The 14,180-nt window shown below is 42.4% G+C and overlaps 1 protein-coding gene across 1 annotated transcript in view; it reads right to left on the reverse strand.

Moving 5' to 3' along the window:
• EDEM1 (ER degradation enhancing alpha-mannosidase like protein 1) overlaps positions 1-14,180 on the reverse strand; it is a 35,614-nt gene that overhangs the window by 12,790 nt on the left and 8,644 nt on the right. Inside the window, exons 2-7 of the mRNA XM_003785476.3 lie at positions 13,283-13,355; positions 9,421-9,524; positions 7,216-7,387; positions 5,310-5,493; positions 2,629-2,803; positions 683-803 (exon numbers count right to left, since the gene is read on the reverse strand). Coding sequence (XP_003785524.1) covers positions 683-803; positions 2,629-2,803; positions 5,310-5,493; positions 7,216-7,387; positions 9,421-9,524; positions 13,283-13,355 — 829 coding nt within the window. The remainder of the gene's footprint in view (positions 1-682; positions 804-2,628; positions 2,804-5,309; positions 5,494-7,215; positions 7,388-9,420; positions 9,525-13,282; positions 13,356-14,180) is intronic.

Consider the following 14,180-nt stretch of genomic DNA (forward strand, 5'->3'; position numbering starts at 1 on the left):
TTGGGAGGTGGCGTGCTTCCAAGTATTGGTCAATTTCCTTCAGATTGTCATATTTCTGGGAATAAAGTTTCTTGTAGTATTCATTAAGGATTTTTTGAATTTCTAGGGGGTCTGTTGTTATTTCATCTTTACCCTTTCTAATTGATGAGATTAGAGATTTTACTCTTTTAGCAGTTACCTTTCTAGCGAGGTTTGCACTAATATAGTATATTTCTGTTCAGTACTCTGGGGGCTCATTTCACAAACAGAATCATCAAGACATTGTGCTATTAACCTCCCAAAGCCAAAGGAGCTACAGAACACTCTGCTATTAAAAACAGAAAAGGGCTTGGTGCTCGTAGCACAGTAGTTACAGCGCTGGTCACATGCACCAAGGCTGGCAGGTTGGAGCCTGGCTCAGGCCTGCTAAACAACAATGACAACTGCAACAAAAAAATAGCCAGGCATTGTGGCAGGCACCTGTAGTCCCAGCTACTTAGGAGGCTGAGACAAGAGAATTGCTTAAGCCCAAGAGTTTGAGGTTGCTGTGCGCTGTGATGCCACAGGCGAGGCAACACAGTGAGACTCTGTCTCAAAAATAAACAAATTAAGTAATTAATTAAAATAAAAATAAAAAGGGAAAGGGGGAGGGAAGACCCTCTGCAACAATATGTTTTTCTTAGCAAATCTGATTGCAAAATACCTGCAGTCCGGGGAAGAAGGCCTGCAGAGAGTCAATCCAGGTGTTCATCAGTTGCCCACTGAACATGTTCACATTGACATAGAGGGGAGGGTCTCCTTCTCCTTCATTGCAGGCTTCCCGCCTACAAACCCAAGCAGCACATTCAAGGGTGAAAAGAAAGGCTCCTGATAGATCTCTATCTGGTTCTCAGCAGCCTCTGCCAGTTGCATTTAAATGGAATCCACATTAACTTTTTCTCCTAACTCATTCCTTAGGCCTCTGGAGATAGACAGCCTCTGTCTGTACTAGACTCTAGCAGAAGATAATATCCACCATAGGATAAAAGTTCTTTACTGTAATATTATATATCAGGATTTCACAGTATTTTGCAGAAAGCACTTAGACGTTCAGGTTTGAGAAACCTGCCGTACAAAAGAATTCAGTCTATAGTTTAGGCCTATGTTGGATTTGCCCTGAGTTTGGTCCTATCTGTACAAAAAGAGTCTCTTCTCCAGTCAGGTCCTACTACAAAGGCCTGGAGGAAGGCATGAGATAAAGATGCTCGGGGATTACTGTTCAATTTCGTTTGGGACTTTGAAAAGTAAAAATTATTCAACTCCAGCCACAAGGCCTCTTAATTAAACACAGCACTCACACAAGTGGTTCCTACAATAGCTAAAGTAACAACATCCTACCAAGCAGAAGGCTCAGCAACTATAACTGGCACTAGCCATTTAATGCATAAATACCCGCAAGGAAAATCCTGGGGAAGAGACAATGATACCAGGCAGAAGCCACTGAGGCTCTTACGGCTCTCTCTCTCCTGTGTAACTGAGAAATGGCAAACCATGTTGTTTTAAACAAACTGAGAGGGGGAAATGTAGAATGTAGCAACTGTCCTTTCTTTCATCAAGCCTAAGGACCAATCCTGGCTAGCCACATACACCAGGTTGGCAGGTTCGAACCTGGCCCAGGCCTGCTAAACAACAATGACAACTGCAACAAAAAAATATCTGGGCATTACAGCAGGCACCTGTAGTCCCAGTTACTTCAGGGGCTGAGGCAAGAGAACCACTTTGAGGTTGCCTGCCCAAGTTTGAGGTTGCTGTGAGCTGTGATGCCAGTACTCTACCAAGGGTGACATACTGACACTGTCTCAAAAATAAAAAATAAAAAAAGGGGCCAATCTTAACAATTCTTTGGAAAGTAAAAGAACCAAAATCACTCTGTAACTGTCCTACATTACCATTCTGTGTGCAATTAATACCACAGTTAATTCCTGGGAATGTGTCAGCCCTTATAGGAGCTGGTCTGATAACAGCTGGTTTTATCAGCTGGTCAGCAGCCCCTGATAACCTCCACCACCTGGCAGTCACACCCTGTGTAGTCCCCTCCCACACTCTATCAGGGATTCTACATGACCAGTAGTCTGGCAGAAGTGTGGGCACAGCATTTCCAGATACAGTCAGGAGAGAACTGTGGCTTCCACCTTCCTATCTCTGCCAGCTCACTCACTCTGGGGGATGCCAGATGCTACAAGCTATCTATAAAGAGGCCTCCTTTTAATAGGAACTGAGCCCTCCCAGCCAGCAGCCAGGGAGGAACAGAAGCCTGCCCATCATTATGAATGAGCCTAACAGGGGAACCTCTAGCCCCATGTAAGCCTGGACATGGCTGCTGCCCTAGCAAACAGGCTGAAGACAACCTGCCGGCCCACAACTATCAACTCGGCTGTTCTGGAATTCCTGTTCCTCAGAAACCACATGACATGATGCTTATTGTTTTCAGCTACCAGTTATGTAGTAATACACGGCTAACACAGCTCTTCATTCCCAAGTGACAGACAAACCGAAAGAGGCAGTAAGGTGAGGCCAGAGGTGAATAGACGCTGTTGAGTTCATGTTAAGAAAATTGTGACTTTTCAGAATGCTTTAAAAAACAATAGAAATGATATTAAGGAGACATACCCTCTTCTTAAGTAGTTCTGAATGCTCTGGTATGCAGCATTAAACATTTCTAGGTCTTCTTTTTCTCCAAAGAGAATGTAAGATTTCAAGAGGTATTCATAGAAGGAGTCCAGCCCAGCACCCAAGCCACTCTGCTTTCCAACCCAGTGGCCTGTCTGAATGTTGACAACATTGCCTGCAAAAACAAACAAGTACTTTAGGTCTCAACTATCCTAGAGGGTGTGGGGGGAGGGAGACAGGCCATCTACACCAACACCTGTGCTCCTGGACAGTAACCTGGACAGTACACTTTATCAGAAACTTGGACAGGCTAGAGATCTTTCTGAATATATAGTGTTTAACTGCTAACACAAAACATTTAACGTGAAACAAAAATACGTCTGTCATTCTGCTTTTCCAGATAGATGATGCATTTTAAAACCAAAAAGTCTTCACAGCCTTTAACCAAGTAATGTCACTCTTGAGAATTTATCCTAAAAAAAAAAAAAGTTTTTAAAAAGAAAAGACATTTTTTTGAGACAAGAGTCTCACTGTGTTGCCCTGGGTAAAGGGCTATGGTGTCATCATAGCTCATAGCAACCTCAAACTCGTGGGACTTGAGCAATCCTCTTGCCTTAGCCTCCTAAGTAGCTGGGATTATAAGCACCCACCACAACACCTGGCTAGTTCTTCTCTTGTTGGCAGAGACAGGGCCTTGCTCTTACTCAGGCTGGTCTTGAACTCCTGAGCTCAAGTGATTTACCTGCCTGAGCCTCCAGGAATGGCACACTTACCAGTATGAGGCACTGCACCCAGCCAAAAAGAAAAAGCATTATGTTGTTCACCAGAAAAGTATATGTAATATACAAAAAGAAAAAAATAATAATGTAAGTGTCTAACATGAGAAAAAGTTAATGGACAATTATGTAGCTTTCAGAAATGGACATTTATGTAGCTTTGAAAACAAGCTAACAACGTGGAAATACTTTAATGACCTGCTAAATGTAAGGGCAAATAAAAATATTTGTTTATATCATTTCATAATTGAAAATATATGAAAGTTGTACATGCCAGGCTAAAAGGGCATATGTAAATCTAAAAAGTAAATAGTTTGTGACACTGATCAACCATCTGGTGACAGTACAAATTTGAGTGACTTATTCCTATTACTATTGTTAAATACAATATATTTGCATATAAATTTTAGAACTTAAGACAAACAGTTACAAGGAAAAAAACTCATTTTAAAATAACATCTTGAGTTAGCAAAATACTGATAATTACTGAAGAAGAATAATGAGTTCATAGGGGTTATTATTCATCATACCTTCTCTTTATTTTAACATGTTTGAAATTTCCCATAATTTGTAGCCAGGCATGATAGCTCATACCAGCACGTTGACAGGCTAAGGTAAAAGGACTGCTTAAGCCCAGGAGTACAAGGCTGCAGGAGAATCACTTAAGCCCAGGAGTTGGTGGTTGCTGTGAGCTGTGATGCCACCACACTACCCAGGGCAACAGCTTAAGACTCTGTCTCAAAAAAAATTAAAAAAAAAAAACAACACATATACTAAACGTTTAATTTGGCTTTCTTTCTTTTTTTCCTTTTTTTTTTTGAGTCAAAGTCTCACTATGTCACCCTCAGTAGAGGGCCGTGGTGTCACAGCTCACAGCAACCTCAAACTCTCAGGCTTAAGCGATTCTCTTCTCTCAGCCTCCCAAGTAGCTGGGACGATAGGTGCCTGCCCAATGCCCAGATATTTTCTTTCTTTCTTTTTTTTTTTTTTGTAAGAGACAGTCTCAATTTATTGCCCTCGGTAGAGTGCCATGGCATCACACAGCTCACAGTAACCTCCAACTCCAGGGCTTAGGTGATTTTCTTGCCTCAGCCTCCCGAGTAGCTGGGACTACAGGCACCCACAACAACGCCCAGCTATTTTTTTGTTGCAGTTTGGCCGGGCTGGGTTTGAACCCACCTCCCTTGGTATAATGGAGCCAGCGCCCACCCACTGAGCCACAGGCGCCGCCCACAGCCTGCTATTTTTTTGTTGCAGTTGTCATTGTTGTTTAACTGGCCTGGGCGGGGTTCAACCTCCCCAGCCTTGGTGCACGTGACCAATGCCATAACCACTGTGCTACAGGCATGAGCCTTAATTTAGGCTTTCGATCTACTATCACATGCCTAGGTTTTTTTGTTTTTCTTTTTTTTTGAAGAAACAGGTTCTCACTATGCCACCTAAGCTAGTCTTGAACTCCTGGCCTCAAGCCATCTTCCTATGTCAGTCTCCCAAACTGCTTGAATTACAGGCGTGAACCACCACACCCAGCACACATGCCTAGATTTTTTAAAAGGAGAAAGATGTTTCGCCAATAACTCTAAATTCTTATTTTTAGAACCTTATATGGAAGCAATAAAATCTGCCTCAGAGGCAGTTCTTTCTACAGCATTTCCATTAACAATAATTTTCAAGTGGAATATGCCAAGGGATCCAAATCAGAAGGGAAACTCTAAACAGTAAAAGCTTTACTCTCTTCCATGAGACTTTACAAGCAAAAGGTCACATAACAAAATTGGGTATGACAGACACGAGAGGGCCATTTTTTCAGAAGAGTATGGAGAAGAGGGAGAGCCCCAGAGAAGGTGAAAGGAAAGAGAACCAGATGGGACACAGTCTTAAAGGTGAGCAAGGGTGCCACCACACCTAATAATCCTGTATCATTGCTCCGGAGGTTCCAAAGGGCTTTCACTGCTCGTCTGGCCACCCACTCAAACGTGGAATCCCCCAGCAGTCGGCTCAGAATCCCAAATTCCACCAGGAGGGAACCAGCTCCCGCCGTGCACGTCTCATTGTTGCTATCAGGAGGAACTCCTGTCTTTAGATTCACCTGGAGACAGGAAGAGACAAAGGCTGTATGGCAAGACTCAAGGAATCCACACAGCTGAAGAGGCCAGCACAGATACTATACTAGCTCATCATGGTGAAAGTCGGCCTGCTGCCTCCCAAGATACACCTGAGATGAATATGAGAATTAAATTTAAAAGACACAGATGGGCGCAGTGGCTCATGCCTGTAATCCCAGCACTTGGGAGGCCGAGGTTGGGAGGACTGCCTGAGCTCATAGGTTCAAGACCAGCCTGAGCCAGAGCAAGACCTCGTCTTTAAAAATATTGTAGCAGGCACCTGTAGTCCAAGCTACTGGGGAGGCTGAGGCAAGAGAATCACTTAAGCCCAGGAGTTTGAGGTTGCTGTGAGTTAAGACACCATGACACTCTACTCAGGGTGACAAAATGAGACTCTGTCTCAAAAAAAAAAAAAAAAATTAAAAGACACAAACAAGGAAGTAAGAACACCAGACCCTGGTCTTAATAAAAGCCAAGTCTTCAGGGAATAATTTTAACCCTATTCATTAAACCACCTCTTTCTGGCAGGTTTTCTTCATGGTTACACAAGCACCAGGCTTTGGGGTTAGAGACAAAGCCACACTGCAGGATCACTTGGAAATTTTAAGTGAGCTACCATGAACTCACTCCTGCTCAGCAAACATAAACAAACCTCAGACTGGGAGAGGGGGAGGCACAGCCAGAAAATGACAGCCAGTTTCATCACGGAGGCTCTGGGTCTGGCAATTCTCTGCTGGTTCTAAGGCTGACTCAGTTCCCAGAGGAGTTCTGGGCTTGACAAATCAGATTCTACAAAGACAAAATCTAATTCCAGGTCTTGGCATTGGAATCAGCATCTAACTTGCTAGTCTGTGCAGACTCTTATTTGGAAGATTCATGTGATGCACTCAAAAGAACATTCACTGAGCTCCCACAATATACATGTGAGGATCTCTGGGGAAATATGCCCAAGTCAGAAATGAAGACAAATTCCCCACACTATTTTGTAGCAGAGAACATAAATCACAAAAGAACTAAAGAAGACTGAATAGGGCAGTGCCTGTGGCTCAAAGGAGTAGGGCGCCAGCCCCATATACTGGAGGTGGTGGGTTCAAACCCAGCCCGGGCCAAAAAAAAAAAAAAAAAAAACTGCAAAAAGAAGAGTGAACTAAGAACATAAATTCCTGGTTTTTTTTTTTTTTTTTTTTTTTGGAGACAGAGTCTTACTTTGTCACTCTCAGTAGAGTGCTGTGGCTTCACAGCTCACAACAACCTCAAACTCGTGGGCTCAAGCAATTCTCTTGCCTCAGCCTCCCAAGTAGCTGGGACTACAGGCACCTGCCACAATGCCTGCCTATTTTTAGAGATGGGGTCTCACTCTTGCTCCGGCTGGTCTCAAACCTGTGAGCTCAGGGCAATCCTCCCAGAGAGCCTCAGCCTCCCAGAGTGCTAGGATTACAGGCATGAGACACAGGGAAGAACCTAACTTCCTTAAGAGGAAGAATTAAGTCAGATATGTCACTATATTCCCATCATACAGTAAGTGCTCCAAAATACTAAACAAATTAAAAAACATTTCTATTATACTTAGGGTCAAGTTCTCCAAAAGATACTGCTTTCCCTCTTTTCTCTTAGCACCATTCCTTCCCCTGAATAAATTAATAAAGAGTCACGATTGAGGAAGATGGTGAAATGTCAAACACAAAGGGTCAAACCAGTCTACCTACCCGAGGATAAGGGATCCCTGTTTTGGTGTTTTCAAAAGCAGGGAGGAGCCGCACAGCCAGGTCATGAGCCATGTGCAACAATTCATTATCATAATCCTTAATAGCCATGTCACCAAAGGGCTGCTTGGAGTCAGTAATTATTCTGTGGGCAGAAAGGAGGCTTCCCAGGACCCTAACAACAGGAAGAACAAAAAGATAATAAAATCACGTTGGTTATAAATGCACACAATCCAATTTAGAAGGATAGAAGCATCTCTATTTCCTCATGAAACTGCCTAGAGTCAGCAAGACTTGACTTAATAGTCTTTTGAAGTCCTTTCCAGCCCTACTAAGAAATAACTGATTGTTAGGTAACCATATTACCGAACAGGAGAAAGGGAAGCTGGGGCTACCAAGAACAAAACTATTTAAAGTATTTTTTTTCTAGAGGAAGCATCTCAGTTTGTCGCCCTCAGTAGAGTTCTGTGGTTCACTGTGACCTCCAGCTCTTGGGCTTAGGCAATTCTCTTGCCTCAGCCTCCTGAGTAGCTGGGACTACAGACGCCTGCCACAATGCCAGCTATTTTTCTGTTGCAGTTTGGCCAGGGCAAGGTTCGAACCTGCCACCCTCGGTATATACTGAGCCATAGGTGCTGCCCAAATTATTTAAAATATTAACATTTTCATTTCTTTTCTTTTGTAAAATATTAACATTTTTGGTTAATCTGAATCTTAAGGCATTAGGAAAGACTGGTATACTAATTGGGAGTGAGCTAATTGTTCTCAGAAGAAATAGTCTCTATAAGTATTATTAAGTTGCTCTTGATTTATTTCACTTGGGGGTGAACTTAGTCATATAAGAGACTGAGAGAAAGGCAAGACAAACTCAGTAACTTTTGTAGTTTTGGCTGCCAAAATAACTCACGAACTTCACCATCTGGTAAAGAGCCAAGGTGAGAAAGAGGAGGCAAAGAGGAGGAAAATGAAGGAGAAAGAGGGTGAGGATGTGGGGGAAATGACCTACTCAGAGGTAGGAGGCTACAAGCTCAAACAGATGTCCCTGTAGACCAGTGGTCCGCAACCTTCCTAATGCCCGACCCTTTAATATAGTTCCTGCGGGTCATAACCCACAGGTTGAGAACCGCTGCTGTAGACCCATGGCTGTTCCATTCCAATGATCTAAAGTGGACTATGACATTTTTCAGAACAAATGTTTTCATAACTTTAAATAAATGTTACATCTATAAACTGGAATGTTATGTAGTTATGCAATTTTCAAAAAATTTAAATTAAACACAGGAAAATAGCCACAATATATCAAACTAAAGAAAGTAACATACAAAACTCAGCACAGAGTATGATCCCACTACATTAAACAGAGAGAGAGAATAGTGAAAAAAGAAACATGCCAAAATGGCCAACCGTGGTCTTCTGGCAGGCATAGTGGCTCACACCTATAATCCTAGCACTCTGAAGGCTGAGGTGGGTAGATTGCTTGAGCTCAGGAATTTGAGGCCAGCCTGAGCGAGTAAGACCACGTCTCTACTAAAAATAGAAAAACTAGCCAGGTGTTGCGGCAGTAGCCTATAACTCTAGCTACTTTGGAGGCTGAAGCAAGAGGACTGCCCAAGCCCAAGAGTATGAGGTTATAGTGAGCCATGACACCATTGCACTCTATCCAGGGTGATGGAATGAGACTCTGTCTAAAAAAAGAGAGTGGCGCCTGTGGCTCAGTGGGTAGGGTGCTGGCCCCATATACCGAGGGTGGCGGGTTCAAACCCAGCCCCGCCAAACTGCAACCAAAAAAAAGAAAAGAAAGAAAAACAGCCAGGCATTGTGGCAGGCGCCTGTGTAGTCCCAGCTACTCAGGGGGCTGAGGCAAGAGAATTACCTAAGCCCAAGAGCTAGAGGTTGCTGTGAGCTGTGATGCCACAGCACCCTACTGAGGGTGACAAAGTAAGACTCTTGTCTCTTAAAAAATAATAATAAAAAATAAAAATAAAATCTAAGTGACTTTTTCTTCAGTCCAAAATGTGATTGCTTTGAAATATCAATTATTTCAGTTTTGATAAATATAAAATGAACATGAAAAACACACACTGCATCCATTAAGTCTACAGGGACTCTTTACGGGGATTTTGGAGCTATGGGACCCTCATGGGAAATTTTGTCCGCATACACACAGAGAGACACAAAGCCTTCAATCCATTTTATCTATGATTTTACCTTATTGTGGCCTCAAAAACTTGGACGGTGGAATCTCTGTCAAATGAAACTGTCTCAATCACCAACTTGACTGCTTTCTGGAACTCAGATGAATTTCCCATTACCTTTAAAAAGAGGAACACAAGTCACTACAGCAGCTTGAAGTGAAACCAGGGCTATATCCTCTCGCCGCCTGGCTACCTCACCACAATGTCTATGCGTGGTTTGCCGCCATGCAAGTAGAAGCACAAAAAATAAGAAAAAGCAGTTTTCCTCAGAATATAGTTCAGTATAGATGGCAAGCCCGTTTCCCTCAACTCAACAGTCCTGTTTTAAATGGCAAAACTCTGAAAACAATCCTTCATAAAATCACTGGTATTTCTCACCTTCCCATTCTACCTCCTGAAAACTTCAGTGTAATCTTATCTAACATGCAAGGCATTGCAATTCCTAAGCTGATATGGGTAAAAACAAATCATCAAGTTATGAAAGAAAAATTGGACTTTGCCTCTGCTCCTCAAATAAATCAACAGCTTGAGTATTTGGTTCCAAGGCGACCAAAACATCTGGAACACTGAATGCACTTGTTGCGCGTTATCCAGCTGTCTAAACACTTTTGAGAAATGATAGTAATATCTTTTGGGAAAAGGCATGAAATTAGTGACACTTAAAACATACAAATCAAAGAAAATAATTAGAATTTCATTCCTATTTTGAATACGTGGATATGTTGTTATTCCAAGCTACTCTCTTTTGTATGATGTGCTAATTTGGCACAACATTTTACATATTAACCTGAGTTGAAATTATTTCATTCTATTCAAAATTTTATTATAATCCTGGGACTACAATGAGTCTCAAGCTGTTGCTCTGGGTAGAGTGCCGTGGCATCATAGCTCACAGAAACCTCAACTCACTTGAGCAATCTTGGACTCAAGTGATCCTCTAGCCTCAGATTTTCTATTTTTAGTAGAGATGAGGGGTGTCGCTTTTGCTCAGGCTGGTCTCAAACTCATGAGCTCAAGCAATCCACCCGGCTCAGCCTCCCACAGTGCCAGGATCACAGGCATAAGCCACCACACCCAGTCAAAAATAATATTTTTAAAAACCCAAATAATTTCATCAGATTCTCATTACTTAAATATGTCAGATTTCCTAACATTTATTGGTCTGCTCTTTTCTCTCCACTCACTGTTATTCTGTTACAAAACACAGAGCAAGTAGGATTCTTTCACTTCTTTCTTTTTAAAAGATTATGCAATAATGCTACAAATTGCATTCAATGGTCAGGAGATTGTTATCTTCAGAATGTTTCTACAGCACATCTGTTAAAGTCTGTTTAAAATGTTAGCAAAAGAAAACGAAAACCTCAACTTAAGTAACACCTGAACCACTGACACATTAAAGGCCGGAACTGACACATTAAAGGCCGGATATTCAACAATGAAAACCACAGAAATGGGTCTGTTTCCTTACAGATGTTCACTAGAAACAGTATCTCCTGCAGCTAGCTGTAGGTGCTGATCCGATCTCAGGTCAAGTGGAGGATGGTAAAAGAAGCCAACAACTCTTAATTACATCTTGTAATTTACCATTGTGGACAGATAGCTACAGAGCCCAGAATAACCAGCCTATAAAGTCACTCCCTAGTTTAAGAAAGGCTGGATTGGGTGGTGCCTGTGGCTCAAAGGAGTAGGGCGCCAGCTGGAGGTGGCGGGTTCAAACCAAATAAAAAAACTGAAAAAAAAGAAAGAAAGGCTGGATTGGTAATGGGACAGAAGAGTTCAATAGGGTTTTATTTGTGTGTTTTGTTTTGTTTACTGCAGGACTTCTCAGAGCCTTTAAAATGGTGATGTGCATTGTGGCTTTCCAATAACAAGACAGGGAGTATACCCTTGAAATCTGTGTTGGGAATTCATTCCTTGAACAAATACTTGCATTCCTTCTATGTACCAGACACCATCAAGTGTGGGAGAAGAATACAATAAATAACAGAGATAAGGTCTCCATATTTAATAAGCATGGCAGGGGGATAAAAGGACACAATGCAGGGGAAGAACTTAGGGCAAAGGGTTAACTTTTATACGCTTGTGAATCTTAGGACTTTTCATTCTGAGCAACACTTGTAGGCTGAGTCAGCCTCTGGTATCTTCACTAAGTTAGCTTTAATTAGGCTGCATGTACTTGTACTTGTCTGGGCACATTTTGATAGGTGATGGTAGATGACTTCAAGGGAACAGCAATAACTTTATAACATACTGAGAAATTAAGTTGCTCCAACTATAGCCTTAAAGAATGAACTCCAATGCCCCCAATTTCCTATCAGACCAAGGGCCCAGTCCTATTTCTGCTACTTATTTGTAAAATGAGAATATAATTCTTTCCAAGTTCTAGAAATGTTACCACTAGCAAGACACTGGACAGGGGCTTGGTGCCTGTAGCTCAAATGGCTAAGGTGCCAGCCACATAACTCCAGAGCCGGGGGGTTCAAACCCAGCCTGGGCCTGCCAAACAACAATGATAACTACAACCAAAAAATAGTCGGGTGTTGTGGCAGGCGCCTGTAGTCCCAGCTACTTGAGAGGTCGAGGCAAGAGAATTGCTTAAGCCCAGGAGTTGGAGGTTGCCGTGAGCTGTGATGCCACCGCACTCTACCCAGGGCAACAGCTTGAGGCTCTGTCTCAGAAAGAAAAAAAAAAAAAGACGCTGGACAGGTATAGTACACTTAGCTAGCACTATCCAATGCTAACTCCTAACAGCTTTATACCCTTCTATGGAATGTTAAAAGAAACAAGAATAAATTATTAAATACAGATTTGGGCCAGACTGCCGTAGGAATTTTCTCATGATAAAGGCTTACTGGACAGTGAAGGAGAGCAAAGGGGTTGTAAGTTCACCTTCACTAAGGAGATGTGAAACCAGTGCTGAGCTGGAATACAGTCCCTTGGAAACTATACCAACGAGCAGATGAGGCACAGACACAGCCTGGTAAGAAGTACCATGTGCACAGCGCCTCACTGTCTTCAGGGTGCTGCTGCTATTGCTTCAAAGGTCTCCAGTGCCCCACAGTCAATGAGCAAAACCAGCGGATAAGGAGGTGAAGTCATTCCCCAAGTTGGCAGCTCAAGCACGTAATGGAGCATCCACAAAACAGCAAGTAGCAGCAGAACAAGCTGACACCAGAACTTAGACATGCTCCTATGAGCATGATAATATTTCAGGGTACCAACCAACCTGAGATTCTCTGTCTTACTCCTGTCTTTAGTAACTGTCAATACTAATGAGATTCTCTAAGGATTCCTTTAGAGCAACAGTTCTCAACCTGTGGGTCACAACCCCTTTGGACTGTATTAAAGGTTTGCAGCATTGGGAAGGTTGAGAACCACTGCTTTAGAGAATAAGTCACCGAGAAACTGGCCAGGCACAGTTAGCACAACTAACCAAGCCAAGAAGACTGCTTGAGCTCTGGAGTACAAGACCAGCCTGAACAAGGACAGAGACACTGGTGATGTGTTATAGGAAGCCAGAATGGCTGAACCACTGGGCATCAGTGCTGGACCTTGTAACTTTTACAAATACAGTAGAACTTCTGTGAGTTGACCACACAAGGAACTGTAACAAACTGGTCAATATATGGAGATGGTTAACATAAAGAACCAGACCTACTGCACTGGTACATACATGTGGTGCATGTCCAGTCCATGAAAATCAGGTCAACTTAAGGAGATGGTCAATGTAGGGAGGTGGTCAACTATGGAGGTTCTACTTTGCCATGAAAGCTATCAATACATTTTGTTCTCCAGAATTCCCACTGCTAGGGGAAACATGGGGTAATCAACTCTAAAGCGTCTTAATTTTTTAAAAAAAGCTGCTGAACACTTACTGCAAGTGTATCCAATGCATCAACAAGAGTCAATGAATAGTTCCCTAGCACATCATTGATGTTCAGATTTGAACTGAAAAAGAAATAAAATTAAAATTAAACAAAGGTACTTTATCTTAGCAGAGGAAAAAAAGACAATAAACACCCATCAGAAATTAAAATTGCAAGAACCCTCACTTATTCAGGAACTAAGTACGGCAAAGGTCCTTCTAGTTCAAAAGCAACAGCTTTGGTAGCATTCTAAGTAGAATCGAGATACCTGTACTGTAGTGGAAAGAACATCATAGGAAGTCAGTATGCTGCGGACAGGAGTATTAGCCCTCTCTGAGTAACACTTTTATCAGCATAAACAAACTCTTCAATCCTGTCCAATCTGAAAAAGCTCTGATTTTGCAGTGAATAGGAAATAAAGGAAAGACCCTATTATTTAACCTATCTGTCATACCCTAACACACAACAGTGTATTACACACAAAAAGAAGTTACTCAGTGTTACTCAACTATCCTTTGACTGGGGGAACAAATCAACTTCCTTACAACATTTTTTTCATGAACATCTCATCCACCATCTCACCTGCCGCACCAGGGAGGTGGAGCACAAGTGCACATGTTAGGACCTGAAAGAGGGTGAACCAAATTTTTTAACTAAAAATTAAAAAAAAAAAAATCTCATCCAAAGAATCCCCTTTATTTCCATTGATTCTGAGGTGATGTCTTTCAACATGAACCAAAGCAGGAATTGAGGCCCTTTCCCTTCTCAACTGGAGCTGTGTGAATGTTCCTGCCACACATTTCTCACCCCATCATCAAGACCAAGTTTCTAGGCTCGGCACCTGTGGCTCAAGCGGCTAAGGCGCCAGCCACGTACACCTAAGGTGGCGGGTTCGAATCCCCAGCCC

This window comes from Otolemur garnettii, unplaced genomic scaffold, assembly GCF_000181295.1.
Source record: "Otolemur garnettii isolate 467f Iridium unplaced genomic scaffold, OtoGar3 scaffold00015, whole genome shotgun sequence".
Lineage (NCBI taxonomy): Eukaryota > Metazoa > Chordata > Mammalia > Primates > Galagidae > Otolemur > Otolemur garnettii.